Source organism: Pteronotus mesoamericanus, unplaced genomic scaffold (genome assembly GCF_021234165.1).
Source record: "Pteronotus mesoamericanus isolate MK-2021 breed Mesoamerican mustached bat unplaced genomic scaffold, CSHL_Meso_final contig_78, whole genome shotgun sequence".
NCBI lineage: Eukaryota > Metazoa > Chordata > Mammalia > Chiroptera > Mormoopidae > Pteronotus > Pteronotus mesoamericanus.
The window spans coordinates 11701987-11718882 of NW_026555258.1; the positions used below are offsets into that span (position 1 = coordinate 11701987).

Here is a 16896-nt window from a genome sequence, read left to right on the forward strand (position 1 = left end):
TCAATCTAGTATTATTTCAAAATAAAAGGTCAATAGAGTTGTTTTTGGCAGCAGTTAGTCAAGGGAATGTAGATAATATAACTGTCTTATTATGAGAGCAAAGTTGTTTCTGGTGATAACTCTGAGCCTTAGGTCCAGAAGAGGAATCAAGATAAGGAAATAAACTTACTCTGCTGGCATAAATATCTGCCATGTTAGATGTATGGCATTGTGGTTAGAATAGTCAATCAAATTCATGGCCTATTTTAATGTTTTAAATATCTTTTCTCTCTAAAGTTTTAAAAGAAGAGTTTCTGAAACTTATGTTAGACTTAGGCTGAAATAGAAGGATGCTTGTTGCCACAAAGAAGCATTTGTCATCTCCTGTGTCCCTTGAAAGAAAATTAAATCAGCATAACTTTTTCCATCTCAGATGGTATTTTTTCATAGTAATGTTTCCTAGAGGGTGGAGACAGAAATATGGTATTACACATCTTTTTTTCTCCTTGGATTTGATTTCCATTCAAAATATCTAAATTTTTCAATCCCAGAGAGAGATCTGGACTTGGAGTTTCTCTAGATTTCCTATACAAAGGTACATAAATGCTTCAGCCGTGATTACTTTGACATTCAAAGTATATAGGACTAGGTTAAAAACTATTAATTTCATTATTTTGGTTCTTTATATATTAAGTGAATTCTCTGGTTATTTATTCCTTGTGTTTCAATAATTTGGTTTTTCAGGCTTGTTCCTATGTTTACAAATTCAGTAGCTTTCCAGGGAATGTTAATGACTAATTACAACGTCATTTACGATTAACAGTATTCTTTTCTCCTGTAAATTTTCTGATTGTCATTCTAACAATCCCATGAGGTAGATAAGGATGATTATTTGTCAAATTACAGATGATAAGTAATCAAAAGGTTACATGATGAACCCAAGCTTGGATGTCTATTAAATATCAGAGTGAGAAGAGTCAAGTCTAGGTCTTCTGAAACCATATCTCATGCTCTTTCCATTACATTAAACTCCCATGGTTGTCAGTTCTGGGTTAGTATATGCTCCTGTGCTTGAGGTCAGGAGTTCTTAACCTAATAGGAGAGAAACACAAAAGGTAATGGTGAATATGTACATATTTTTGTGAAGGTGGTCTAAAACAGATAATAACATTTAATAGATTCCCATAGAGAGCTGAGATACCATCAAGTTTAAGAAGTTTCATTTTAAATACTGTAAAGAAAAGACATAGACATCCTTCTCACAAACAGTAATATTGGCTTATAGTAGCAATAGTAGAATCCCTTCTCTCTTCTGCCAATTGCTAACACATACACTGTGACTCTTTCTTTAATTAAGTTTTATTTTTGCTGGTTTTCAATTGATTTTTAAAGAATTCAACAATTGAAAAGAATGTCCAGTAAAACAGATATTATATGTATTTGAAAAAAGTTTTTGCAGAGAAATATGTTAGCTTTCTTGACCAAACTATTTATCTAAGGAAGCTGTACAACCCAGGAGAGGAAGCAGAAGGAACAGAAGGGAATGAGAAAATATTGTTACACCTCTATGCTTGATGTTTTACACATTTAATCTCTCTGACTTATCCGAACAACTTAGCTGCCTTGCTCTTAGAGGCTGAGTTAGCAATGTGGCATAGCTAATAAATAGCAGAGCTTAGATTTGAGCCCAAGTCTATCTGACTCCAAGGCTTTCTCCACTGTACCCTGAAATAGAACAATCAAGCTTGAATATGGCAGCATGAGTCTCAAGTAAGTACATGTCTGGGTGTGGGTGATCATGATTCATCCACCTAGGAACTGGCCCATGGAGACATAAATCTAGAAGTCAGATCTAGTCTACAAGGAAAACAAATATTGGTAGAAGAAGGCACCATGAAGTAATGAGAGTATCCATAGAGAATCATTTGAAAAGCAGGAATTAGTATCAAAGCTGAGTCTGCCTGACTTGCTGGGGCACAAGTGGCAGGCATTTGACATGTGAGAGACTTGAAAACAAGTGTCATGGACCTAGCCATTGGGTGGGAAGTAGGAAGGCAGAGAAACGGGGACCAGGAGCCAGGAATCAAGAAACTAGGGACAATAGCTGCAGTCTAGCCATTGAGAATATAGGGAACTAAGGTCAAAGGAATCAGTAGCAAATGGAACTGCATGACAGACAGATCGCTGAGGTTGATTGCATTAAATACCCTCTTCTTAGGTCAGAATTGATACCAAATTAAGGGTTCAGCACTAAGCCCAGAGATGGAAATTAAGCAGCTTTAACAGTCAAGGCTAGGAGTATAAAAAAGTAGAGAGTGTAATAAACACAATGATATTTTAAAAATTAATTTAGTGCAGTGGTTCTCCAAGCATGGTGCTCAGACTAATATCAGCATCACCCAGGAACTGGTTAGAAATGTGGATAGTTGGGTCCAACCCCAGACCCACTGAATCAGAAATTCTGGGACAGGACTCAGCAATCAGTGTTATAACAAGCCCTTCGGATGATTCTGATGCATGCTAAAATTTGTGGTATTTGTTCAGGGACAATAGATAAATAGAACAAAAAAGAAAACCCAGAAAAAAACAAAACAAAACATGTGCATACAGACCTTTGACATGTGGCAGAGGAGGTAGTAAAACTTAAGGATAACAGGATGAACTTTTCAATGAATTGTACTAGAGCTTTGGTTATCTATAAAAAAGAAAATGAGCTTGGACCTCTAACTTACACCATATAATATAAAATTTGGGTGGATTAAAGACTGACATATGAAAAGCAAAACATAGAGCTTTTAGGAAAGCATCTTAATGACCTTGATTTAGGGAAGGATTTTTTCAGCAATAGTATTAATATAATAGCCATGCTTATATGGTTTTTATTATGTGTCAGGCATTGTTCAACATGCTTAGCATTAACACTATTAATACATATTAACTAATCTTCACAACAAACCTCTGAGAGTGATACTATTATTTTCTCCATTTTGCAAGTGAGGAAACTGAGGCATAAAGCATTTATATAATTTACTTAAGGTCACATGGCTTGTAAATCACGAAGTCAGGATTTGAATGCAGGTAATGGAGCTCCAGAGTTCATATCTTAACATTCTGTTAACCTATAAAACTTAAAAAGAGTGGAAAGAAAAACCACAAACTGAGAGAAGATAATGTAGCACAATTAAGCTGACAAAAGATTGCTTTTCCAGGAATATATAAAGAATGTGTACAAATCAGTGTCAAAAATATTTGGTTGCCCAGGAAAGGAAATCATGAACAAAATTTAAAAAAAAAACCAAAATGGGAGAACATATTTGCTGATACATCTGATAAGGGGTTAATATCCAAAATCTATAATGAACTTAACAAAACTCAACACCAAAAAAAAAACAACAACCCAATTAAAAAATGAGCAAAGGATCTGAATAGACACTTCTCCAAGAGGGCATACAGATGGCCAATAGACATGTGAAAAGATGCTCAATGTCATTAATCATCAGAGAAATGCAAATTAAAACCACAATGAGATATCTTCTCACACCTGTCAGAATGGCTATCATTAATAAATCAACAAATAACAAGTGCTGGTTGAAGATTTGGAGAAAAGGGAACCCTTTTGCACAGTATGTGGGAATGCACATTGGTGCAGCCACTGTGGAAAGTATGGAGATACCTCAAAAAATTAAAAATGGATCTGCCTTTCAACCCAGCTATCCCACTTCTGGAATACATCTAAAGGAACCCCAAACACTAATTCAAAAGAACATAAGCACCCCTCTGTCCATTGCAGCGTTATTTACAATCGCCAAGATATGGAAGCAGCCCAAGTGTCCCTCAATGGATGAATGGATAAAACAACAAAGGGACATTTATACAGTTGAATACTACTTGGCCATAAGAAAGAAGAAAATTTTACCCTTTGTGACAGTGTGGATGGACCTGGCAAACATTATGCTAAGTGAAATAAGCCAGTCTGAGAAAGACAAATACCATATGATTTCACTCATATGTAGAATCTAATGAACAAACTGAACCAACCAGGAAAATGGGGACAAACTCAGGTAGAGAGCAGGATGACAGCTAAGGGGGTCAGGTTGGGGGTGGAGGGATTGAGCACAAAGGAAAAAGGACTCATGGACATGGACAGCAGTGTGGTGATTGCTGGGGGAAGGGGGATATAAGGGAACTAAATGGTACTGGAAAAAATACAGTAAAGATTAAATAAAAAAATATTTGGGCAGACTCTTCATAAAAGAGGAAGTTCAGATAGCCAATAAACATGAAAGCATGTTCCATCTCATTAATTATCAGGAGAATGGAATTTAAAACCACCATTCAATACCACTTCAAGCTGCCAGATTGGCAAAAATTTTAAAAGCTGATGATATCAAATGTTGGTGAGGATATAGAGCAATGATACCACTATTCCACTGGTGGTAGGAATGTAAATTGTTACTGCCACTTTGGAAAACAGGCAATGCTTATTAAAGTTGATCATACACAAATTCTGTTATCTAGCAGTTCTATTCCTTGGTATACCCCCAGAGAAAAGAAGGCTCATGTTTACTGGAAGACATGCACAAGAACGTTCACAGAAACATTAGCCATAATACCTAATTAAAACATCTCATATGTCTAGAAGAAAGAATAACTAAATAGGGTTATTTTCATGTAGTTAAATGTAATACAGCAGTAAAAAATGAGTAAACTCAAAGAAAACAATGATTTTTATTAATATAAAGTTTAAGAGCAGGCAAAATGATATATTATTTAATAATACATACAGAGATGGTAACACTCTTAAAAAGCTAAAGAATGATTAATACTTGTTTCGGGGGCAAGAGAAGGAGATGCAGTTGAGGAGCTTCAGATGCCTTGCTAGTGGGTATCAAAGTGTTGCGTTCAATTCCTCTACCTCCTATCCACTCCCCAACCCCCTAAGCTGTCATTGAGCAAAAAGGAAAAAGGACTCATGGACAACAGTATGGTGATTTCAGGGGGAGAAGGGGCATGGAGGGAGGTATAAGGGGACTAAATGGTAATAGAAAAATATAATAAAAATCATTTAAAAATTAAAAAACAATGTTGAGCTTATTTTTCTTTAAATTATATTTTCTTTAAATTTGTCTACTTCTGAGTGAATGATGTATCTCACAATTTAAAAATGAAAGTTTAAAAAGCTTTGCAGGGTAATATCAATGAGGCTGTTGGGGGTAGGAAAACTTCGTAAGGAAACTGGCTGGAATATGGGTCATTGCAAGCAGTGCTGGATACTGGTAGGAAATTAGAGTTCCCAGATTTTAGGATTGTATTGAGACAGAAACAGAGACAGATAGAAAAACGTTTTCTAGCTGTCTTTTTTTTAGATTTTATTTATTTATTTTTAGAGGGAGGGTATGGGAGAGAGGAGGAGAGAAACAGAAACATGTACATGAGAGACTACCCAACTAGGACTGAACCCACAAGCAATGTCTCATTTCTTTGGCAATTATTTTAAAACCCAACTCATCAGAGGAGATATTTGAATGAGTGACTATTGACGTAGGAGAATATTAACATAAGTTTTTTCTAGAGGTGTTGCAAATCTATTAAGATGAACACATTAAATGCTTCTGGTTTGCTTTCATTAAGTACATAGAGGTAATCTATAACATATGAGAGAGAGGAAAAAAAACATTGTACAAGTAGGCAGAAGATCTAATTCTGATTACCCTCTGGTTTTGTGTCCTTAAAAATTAAGTCTGTTTATGTTGTTGAAGCTCTACCAGTTGGGGATATTGAGAATATTAATGTTTTATTATATATGAAGCTGCTAATGTCTTTGGAAGACATTTAAATATGGAATTTTAGTTATTTTTCACAATATTTTGAAACAGGGAGTATTATTCTTATTTTTCAGATGTGAAGATTTGCACAATAATCAAACAGCTAGAAAGTTGCAAAACTGAGACTAATGAATGTCACAGAATTATTATAAGGACTAAATTAAGTAATGTATATATAAAAATTGTGCTATATATTTTATTTAGAACTCCATAGTAGGAACTCTATAAATGTTGATATTGCCTTCTGACCATTCCACCCCCTAAAGGTTCAGAACTCAAAGGCTTAGGACTTGGGTTTAAGAAATTGGTCCTCAGCACTTGTTAATATCAACATTTTTAATTAAACAGGTTTTGGTTTGCTCTTCTGGAAACTAAGCCACCGCTTATGCTGTCATTCCTTTGAGAAAATTAATTCTAAATTCTAGGCACTACAAGTTAATTTTTGTAACACAGCATGTATACAAATCAAGTATTAATAATTACCCTTTCACTAAGTGAATCTTTCACAATGGCTACAAAATAGTAAAAATGTTAACATATTTGAGGAGCATCCTCTTTTTAAGGAGATGATACTGGGACTTCATGCTTTTTGTCTTTTTAGAATGAGCTTTTGAAATGCAGAAATCTGTAATCAAATAATGGAGTAATTGTATGGGTTTGGGAATTCTTATGGCTGTATTTCTTCCATTAAAAAAAAGTTAAGGAAGTAAGAAATAACTTTCCTAGTTGAATTAACTTAGTCTTCCCAAGTTGTGGCTTGGGAAATATGACACTTCTTATTTTTTTGCCATTGTTTTGCTTCTGACTTTTAAAATAAATGTTTAAATTTAATTTTGGTAAGATCAGCTCTCAAAAAATATTTTTATACTTAGGCAACACCCTTTCTGAGTATTAGGAATTTCTGTCTGAATATGGATTTCCTCTAAACATATTTTTGACTATTTGCCCTAAAAAATACAAGGAATGTTTAGCATAATGGACCAATGTTTTCAACAATAAAGCTATCATTTTTTCCCTCCAGAAAAGGAGCTTTGCTCGTTGCATAATGGCCTTTTCCATGGTTGTAGAAAGATAGAGGAACACTAAATGCAGTTGGTATTTTCCCAAAATGTTTAATTATTGAGTTTATTTCTTAACAAAAGAGGAGAAACTATTTTTAATTAACTTTATACTACCGTGACACAAACATGAAATTAAGAATTATTAATAACTTTCATTTTGTTTATTTTCTCATGTAAGAGGTTTTTCTTCTCAGAAAAACGTTTCTAGCTGTCTTTTTTTTTAGACTTTATTTATTTATTTTTAGAGGGAGGGTATGGGAGAGAGGAGGAGAGAAACAGAAACATGTACATGAGAGACTACCCAACTAGGACTGAACCCACAACCCAGGCTTGTGCCCAGACTGGGAATCAAACCAGCAATCTTTTGCTTTGCAGGATGACATCCAACCAACTGAGCCACAACAGTCAGGGCTCTAGCTCTCTTTTAGTATTATTTTTAAATTATTGAGAGGGTATCTTATCTGCAATTTACTGGTAACTTCAGACACTATTTTAACTAGTACTTTCAATCTCTTTCTAAACTAAATTGTTTTTAGTTATAAAAAAAGAAGAAAAAATTGATATATTTAATTATCTATTTTTTTTCTGTTTCTTGTTTTTTCCATGTCAGACTGCCAACATGTAAACTATCTGAGGAAGGAGGAAGAAGCAAAAACAAGGCTTCTGAATAAATTAATTTCCTCTAATTATAACTATATCTTTGGTTATTCTGTGACTGCTTGAGTTAAAATTGATAAAATGATATCTAAAGGCCTGCCATACACACAATTTGTAGCTTGTAAATCTTAGAAAATAAACACTGTTTTTGATAACACATGCCAAGACATTTGACAATTTAGGAAAAATGTTAAATCAATTAGCTAGTTGGTACAAAAGCACATCAGTTCTTGCTGGCATTAGTCCTACCTAATGTAGGATTTTGCTGACCCTTTCCTTTCTTAATTTTTTTCATCCCCACCCAAGGACATGTTTATTGATTTTTGGAGAGAGACGAAGGGAGGGAACGGCAGGTATAGAGAGAAACAGCGATTGGTTTCTTGCATGTGCCCTGACCAGGGGACTGAACCAGAACCTGTGGGTGTGCAGGACAACGCTCAACCAACTGAGTCATCTAGCCAGGGCTTCTTTCTCGATTTTGAAGTATCTTTTCAAAAATCTTTCCTACCATTTGTTCATAATGTGCTTACTTTTCCTTGCCACAATTTTTGCTCCAATCTAGTTATTACCCTATAAATTCTTGCCATTCTTCTGGGTCGTTAACAGAATTTGAAAAGTAAATAACTTAGTTTGTCTATCTCGGCCTACTAGAGATTCTAACTCATTTTTCTTACAATTCTCAGAGAAAAATTTAAGCTCTGGGATCATTGTCATTATCTTCATATTTCTTTCATTTTTGAGTATTGATTCTGTGCCAGACACTGCTAAGTACCCTACAGAGTTTGGTACAATTGTCTTCATTTTACAAATGAGAATACTGAGTCCAAGATAGAATAAATACTTGATCCCAACTAGTTACTGGCAGAGCTGGAATTTGAACCAAGCTCTCCCTCTGTCTCCTCAGGCTATGAATTTTCCATAGACTCTGATATCTCCCTTCCTGTGTTCCACCCTTCCCACCCTAGTCAGTGTGATTATAAAATAATGGAAAATCTGAAAATTCTTCACCCACTCATCTTAAACAAAACAGAACCTTTAGAAGGACATTTTGGTTAGTACTTGTATGGCATAAATTTGTACTGCATCTTGAGATAACATACCATTGAATTTCCTTTTGAAATACTAATAACTTAACGTAAGAAATATATTACTTGTTTATACTTTAAGGAGTAATTTTTAAGTGTTCAAACCTTATAATAGTTGTTCATACCTATGGCTGTGATAAAGCCTCTAAGCACTGACACCATAAGAAAATCTGGGAATTCCATATAGGATAGTTCAAAATATGTGTAGTATATGCTTAGTTATACTTAGCACAACTTAGTTCCACAGGGCTTGTGATTCCTTTATAAATAATTCTATATTCTTTTTTCTGATATAATCCTCCATATGATGTTAGTACTTCACTACCAGCTATCTCATATCTATAAAGAGTGACACCAGATGAGCAATTCTGTCTTAAATTCTTTGTTAGTTTATCTCAGTAGTATAGGTCTCTGACTTCTATTCAAAATCCAGTTCTTTGCCCTTATTCTCTAGATATAAAGATGTGAGTCTTTGGTTCTTTCATTCGGACCTATGGATAAACATAAGTCTTTTGTTAACAGGCCTATTTTTTTTTCTTCTCTGCATTTATATCACTGACCTTTGCTTCAAAAGCATTCAGTCTTTAACAGAGGAAGACTATGAAAGGGGGTGTTGTAAAGCCTTTATTCTACAAAAGAAGCAACACAGGGAAAGCTTTATATTTGTTGAGTGATTTAATTCTTATACATGCAGAGCTTGGCCATGGTAACATGGTGGAAAAGTCTATTAGTGCAGCCTCACAGTTAAACTTCTCCACTCCTGTGTATTTTTTACAAAGAGAGAAAAGATCATCTCCTTTCCTGTTGTTTTAAAATCTACCCAAGAAAAGCAAAGCATGGTGTCTAGAATGGTCAACTGCTTTATCAAGATTCATAAAGCCACCGTGGGTTATTTTTTTAATCATCAACTAAGAAGTATATACTCCAGGGAGAAAAATGCCTGCTTAAATCAGTCTTCTGATTTAAGAACTATGAAGGGAAAGTCCACTTACAAGAATAGCATCTGTGCCCTGGCTGGGTGCCTCAGTTGGTTGAAGTGTCATCCTGTACACCAAAAGGTTGAGGGTTTGATCCCCAGTCAGGGCACATACCTAGTTTATGGGTTCGATCCCTGGTTGATGTACATACAGGAGGTAGTCAATCGATATTTCTTTCTCCCTTCCTCTCTAAAAATCAATAAAAACATATCCTCAGGTGAAGATTAAAATGAAAAAGAATAGCATCTACTTTGAGAACACTGACTGTATCTTGTATTATTAATATATTAATAATTAACAATAACATTAATTATTAATATTATATTGTTAGGTATTCCAAGATAATACCTTTTTCTCATAGGTGCTGGGTTGGCAAACACTGTCATTAAAAATAAATGTTTCTTCTTCTGTATACTGAATAATCTAATGTCTATAGAGAAATGAGAAGTAAGCATATTTTAGTTAATATTTTAAAAGCTTTGAAAATTGGCTAATGAAATGTTGTTAGCCCTTCTCTAAAAGGTACATTATATCCTTATAATCTCCTGAGAGTATAGCAAGATTACAAGACTTAAATAGATTGGATCCTTTTTGTGAAATCTTAAGATATTCCTGAACTTCGTATTTGGTGGATACAGATTTACTTTACTAGGCCTTCAAGTACCTTGGGATATTCTTGTGTGAGACTGTGTATATGTATATGGGTTTATTTTTTCTTTTATTTTTTAATTTTTTGCAAAGTTACTTAAGAGATATGGTTGCTAATATAAATTTCTATAGCACTTTATAAAACAATGCTCATCTTCTATATTAAGTACAAATTTTAATTAAGCTTTAAATATCAAAATAGTTGGGCTCATATCCTCTGAGAAACTTGGACTTTGCTGGACTGTAGCTTCTCTTCAAGCAGTAAGACCTGATAGCTTTTGTCAAGGAAGACCTGGAATTTACTGGCAGTGAGAAAAGAGACGGGGGTTTATTTTGTGCAAGGATTAAAGAAAATATAAACTTATTGACATAATCCCTCAATAGATGATGGCTCATTGTTTTTATCATCAACATAGTCATCACGATGCCTGCTTTTAGATACTTCCATTTTACATTTTCTGTAAAATTATTTGTTAGTCAAGGAACTGAGTAATCCAATACACTAGGCAGCTTAAGACAGAAGTACAGATTTTTGATAGGTTACTTCTCAGGATACAAGACTTTAAGATATGTTAAGTATTTACTCTTACATAAGCTTGGCTTTCTTTCCCTTCTGGACTGGTTTTGTTTGAGGAAAGCCCCCAAAAATATTCCATGTAGAACTGTTTTTCTACTTGCTTTGGCATACCCTGAGATATTGCAAAGAACCATAGTAAGTGAGAGAGAGAATAAACTTCAACTCCAGCTGCTCAAAATACTTTTATAATCATAGAAGGCAAAAGCCATATTATTTTGCCTAAGGAATGCTGATGAAGAGAGAGGCATATCTCACATAATAAAAAAAAATCCTTAGTTTTATATACTACAAGTAAAATACACAAGTTGAAAGTTGCTTTCCTTCCATTCTGCAAAGTTCAATCCAAAGTTCCAATAACTCTCAAATTTAGAACTTCTATTTTTACTACAGAAATAAGAATATGGGAAGTAGCAGGGGATTACTTTAACTGATGATATGTGTAAGAGCTATTTAAGTATTTAACGATCTGAGTTTGGACTCCTGAACTAAAATTAACAACACCATGGAGGCTCATTATTAGGAGCTGAATCTCTAAAAAAACAACAACAACAACAACAAAAATACAACAAACATTATAATGAAAATCAGTTCTCCCTTACATTGTCTCCCATCCAACATAACTCATACCAAAAATCTACTCAGATGAAGCCTAAAAATTTGAGATACAGAATGAGCATATAAAGAAGGTTACACTGTTAGAAAAAAGGGAAACAACTTCTGCTGTTCTGAGAATCCCAGTAATTATTTTAGCCTTTCATCTTTGTTTTTCCCTTCTAGTACTTAATTCTAAAATTCAGTTTGTATATTTATTGAGCATTTATTTGTCAAATATGTATTAAGTGCCTACAGCAAACCAGGTACTATACTAGACTCTCAGGATACTAAGACGGCTAAGATATGGTTCCTGGACTCAGCAAACTTACCAAGTAAGATGTATGAAATGAAAATAGTTATAGTACACTATCCATAGGCTTTAGCCATGTCTCAAGAATAATAAAAAATAGCTTCATGATACAGTCTTTGCCTTGGGTCTTTAAAAACTTAACTAGAGGAACAAGAGTTACATATATGAAAGAATATAAAACAGATCATAATTAAGGTTAAAATTTATGGTGCAGAGAATGTGAAGTCAGGAAGCCAAAAGATTGCTTTAGACCACTAGAGAAAGCTTTAACAGAAAATGATGAGCCTGAATACTTGAAAATTTTTTGAGAGATGGAGGAGGAAAGACATTCTAAGAGAGATGTTTGTAGAGGAAATAACAACACCAAGAGACATTTGACAGAAAGTGGTGATTTATATGTGTTTGAGTGAGTGATTGTAAGAGCGTATGGGACAGAGAGGAGTTGAAGATGACAACAGAGGTTTAAGTTTCACTGATTGGAAAGAGGTGATATTAATGTAATGGCCATCTAAGAAAAAAAATAGGTTAATAGGAAGAGATGGGATACTAAATAAGCTATTTTTCTTACTTTAGATTTCTGGTCCTTTTGACTTGACAATTTATAATTTTTATATGGCTTTAATCCAGAAAGTGATAGATGTCACCATTATAGTCATTTCACATACTTGTGAATTCCAGTTTGATTACCAGGTATATATTAATATAGCTTGTACCTAACATAGAAAATTATAGCATGTTGCCAGCATCTCAATGGAAATTGGCCAACACAGTCCTTAAGATCTTAATCTTCGTATTCTTTATCCAGGAGCCAGGTTGGATGAAGACTTTTCAGCTTCAGATCAGTCAGTGTGGATGCTGATGGAACTGTGGAATGATTCAGGAATGAAATGTGGCAGTAGTACCCGTTCTATGCCTGGGTGCTTAATAAACAAAGATTTCTAAGCACTGGGATTTATATTCTCCATGGCTCCTTTATCATTTATTTTAAACTACCTGAGTGCAGAGGATCAAGTTGTCACAAATTATTAGTGTTGGTAATATGTTTATTGAATTTATATGGTCATGAAGCTGTTTAATTTTTATTATATTTAAAATAAAAATCACTCAGTACTTCTAGAATCTAGTTGAAATAATTTCTACATTAAGATCATTGTATGATGGGATGTTAGGCAACAAAATTTTCAACCTAATTTACTTTTGTTTATTGTCTTTGTTTTTGTTTACAGTTCTGGGAAATGCCAGTGTAAAGTGGGTGTCACTGGTTCTACATGTGATCGATGCCAAGATGGATACTATGACTTTAGTAAGAGTGGCTGCTTGCCCTGCCAGTGCAGCAATCGGTCTGCCAGTTGTGATGCCCTCACAGGTACACATTTTCCTTACCTTTTAATGTAATTAGTCCATTGTTCTTTTTATTTTGAGGTCCTTCATCTATAGGTTGATTCTTTCCAAATAGTTTATAAGGGTCTTTCTCCTCTAAGTGGGATGTAATAGGTTATAGCAAGCCAAACTCCTGCAACAACTTGAAGAAAAAATCTAAATACATTTCAAAAATTATATTGGTTGGAGAGCTATGGAAACAAGGAGGGTGATATGAACTAAAATTTCAAAAGGGATAGAACTCTTCCTAAGTGAGTTGGTGATCAATCACAGCCATTTCTTTTCCAGAATTAGCAAATGTCCTAATTCTGGGCACAGGTTAAAGAGCAGGGTTGGCCCAGGCAAAGGAATTCTTGAAGAAAGAGACACAAGAAGGGCTTTTGGCCATCCTCTGGGGCTTGTAGGATGGATTGGAAACTAGAGGAGCCCTTTACACAAGGGCTGATTTCCCTCAGGACCTTAGCTGACTGTGTAGAAGATGGAAGCCTGGCCCAAAAGGTAGAAATAAATCTCAGTCTTGTACTGCTTAGGGAACAAAAGTCTCTTTAGAGCCTGGCTGGTGTGGTTCAGTTGCTCAGAGCATCGTACTGAGCAAAAAGGTTGTAGTTTCGCTTCTCTGTCAGGGCACACGCCTAGGTTGTTGGTTGGGCCCGCAGTCAGGGCGTTCATAGGGGAGGCACCGATTGATGTTTCTCTCCCTCTTTCTCTCCCTCCCTTCCCCCCTCTCTAAAATCAATAAGCATGTCCTTGGGTAAGGATAAACAAAATCTCTTTAGAGAGGGCCTCCTACAACATACAGCCATCTCTCTCGCAAGACGTTGCCAGATTTTAAAGGTGCATGGACTAGGACCTAGGCTCAAATCAGCAAAGGGAAGTACTGAATCTGTTGCAGTTCTTTCAGGGCTGAGGAGACTCAGGCCTGTTAGGTTCTTAGTCAAAAGCCTTAGAGAGCCATGACCAGGAATTGTGATGAACCATTGGTAAACTGACTCATACTGAAATTGCAGTTTGTCCTCAACTCATTTCAACGTCTGATTGGATTGAGGTGATCCTCTTCTTGTATTTGCCTAACACAGGAAAGGGGAGTCATCTGTGGTTCTCGTATAAACTGTATCTGGCATACAGTAAAAAATACTAGACATTTCTGAGGTAGGAAAGTATGACAATAAAGAGAAAAACAATGGAAGGAGACCCATAGGTGATCTGCATATTAGGATTAGCATACGATGACTAAAATAACTAAAATTAATATTTTAAGGAAATAGAGGAAAACCAGACAAAATAGATTAAAGGAGACAAATTTCAAGAGACTTGGAATCTATTAAAAAATTCAAAAGGACAATCAAGAGCAAAAAAATCCCATGAAATTAATAACTTATTACATGGGTGTTAACAGTAGATTGTACACAGTGGAGACAAAGTTAGTACAATAGATTCAAATATAACTCTATTAAAAATATCCAAACTAAGGCAATGGAAAGAACAGAGCAGGAAAAACATGTGGGGTACAGCCAAAAGTCTAACATAAACGTAATTAGAGGCTCAGAAAGGGGCGGCGGGGAGAGATTGGAGCAGAAGAAATATCTGAGAGATAATGGCCAAGAATTTTCAAAATTAATGAAATATATCAACCCACAGATTCAAAAAGCTCAGCAAACCCTAGATAGTATAAAAACAAGAAAACCACATTTAGGCAAACTTAGGCAAACTATAAAAAAAACTAAAGACAATTGACTTCTCTGGTCTTTAGTTTTCCTAAATGTAAGGATTAGAGACCTCCTTGGAAATCTTTTTTTCTCCAACAAAAAACGGTCAGGACTAGTCTTACAAGTACAAATGCTTTTATGAGAGCAAGGTAGCAGAATATTTGAAAATGTGGAAGTACCCTGGAAAAAAATCTGTTGAAAACTTATTCTTTATTTTAATCCTCTATTCTATGATGAAATAAATTTATTTAGAAGAAATTGTGGGGTTTTTTTTCCTATTATGTGATCTGGTCCCTATCTACTTACCAGTTTTATCTTCTGCCTTTTTTTTTAATTGTCTATGATCAAATCATACTGGCTTCTATTCCTGAAACAAGCTGTGTTCCCTTGTCCCAAGGTTCTCATGCATGATCTTTTCTTTGCCTAGAATGACCTTTCTAATATGCCTCTATCTCAAACCCTGGACCTTTTACCTTAATAAATCATATCCTTCCTTTAGACCTTCAGTTAAAGATTACGTCATTAGAAAGCAGTTCCCAGCCCTGGCCAGTGTGGCTCAGTTGGTTGGAGTGTAATACCATGGACCAAAAGGTCATGGGTTTGATTCCCAGTCAGGGCACATGCCTAGGTTGCAGGTTTGATTCCTGGTCAGGGCCTGTATGGGAGGCAACCAGTCAATGTTTCTCTCTCCCTTCCTCTTCTTCTCTCTCTAGAAGGAAGGAAGGAATCTATCTATCTATCTATCTATCTATCTATCTATCTATCTATCAATCAAGCAGTTCCTGATGATCCAGGATTAATGACAATTCCCAGTTATATACTCTCATACACACTTCTATTTTTTCATAGCACTTACCACGGTTTGTAATTGTATATTTATTTGTGCTTATGAGTCATGTTTGGCTTATTCACTACATTGTAAGTTCTACATCAGTTTTGTTTACCATTGTATCCAATCTTTAGCATGGAGCCTGGCAAAGAGTAAATACTCACTAAATTTTTGTTGAATAAATGAACAAGTGAATGGAATACATACAGAGGAAAGATGAGTTCCAATCCTGGGTAACGACAGAAATGCTTCATCATACTGAGTTGATTTAAATTATCCTCTCGATCTTCTGCGGTACAAGGAAGCAGTCTACATTGCTGGTTGTCATTTCTCATTTTCCTTGAAGCAATGAACTAGCTCTCTTTAATGTTAAATAAATCCCAACCTGTCCTTGCTCTGGAGATAATTTAAGGCAAAAGAAATCCTTTTCATGATTACGATTTCTAAAAGCAGCTAATAATAAGAGGAATAAATGGTTTCTCTGTTTTGAAATATAATAAAAGTGGAATCCAACATGAAGGACTGCTAATACTTGATTTAAAACTGTAAGCTTAATATAAAATCGGTCTTTTGTCTCAAATGAGATTTTTTTCAACAGTGCTGTGATACGGTTGCCCTCTGGTGGCCATGTACAATGTTTTCATAGTCTTTATTCACTGCCCCCCCACCCCGCCGCCCGCCTGCTGTACTCTTTTTCTATAACTTGTATTTTAGATTGAAGTAATTTTTAAAGTAACCTTTTTGTGATAAGATATATTGGAAAAACATTTTGGTAAGCAATTTGACAATGTGTGTCAAAAGTCTTAAAAATACTTCCTGTTTCAGTAATTTTGTTTCCGGGAACCTATTTGGAGGAAATAATTCTCAATTCATAAAAAGCTTTATGTTCAAAGATGCTCATCAAAGTGGTAGTTATAATTCTAAAAAAATGAGACTGCCCTATTTAAAACAGAGAATGCAAACTATGTTATCTAGGCAATATATAGTTAAGAGCATAGAAAGTGAAATTTTGACTTTACCTGTGTAAGTTACTTAGCCTATTTTTTTAATCCTCACCTTAAGATATGCTTTTTGATTTTAAATTTATATTTATTTATTTTTAGAGAGGGGGAGGGAAGGAGAAAGAGAGGGAGAGAAACATCAATGTGTGGTTGCCTCTCACACACCCTCTACTGGATACCTGGCCCACAACCTAAGCATGTGTCCTGACTGGGAATCTAACCAGTGACCCTTTGGTTCACAAGCCAGCACTCTATCCACTGAGACAC

General features: G+C 35.1%; 1 protein-coding gene across 1 annotated transcript in view; it reads left to right on the plus strand.

Moving 5' to 3' along the window:
* The window catches only part of MEGF9 (multiple EGF like domains 9), an 84134-nt gene that overhangs the window by 55817 nt on the left and 11421 nt on the right, over positions 1 to 16896 (plus strand). Inside the window, exon 3 of the mRNA XM_054584465.1 lies at positions 12940 to 13079. Within this exon, the coding sequence (XP_054440440.1) occupies positions 12940 to 13079 (140 nt within the window). The remainder of the gene's footprint in view (positions 1 to 12939; positions 13080 to 16896) is intronic.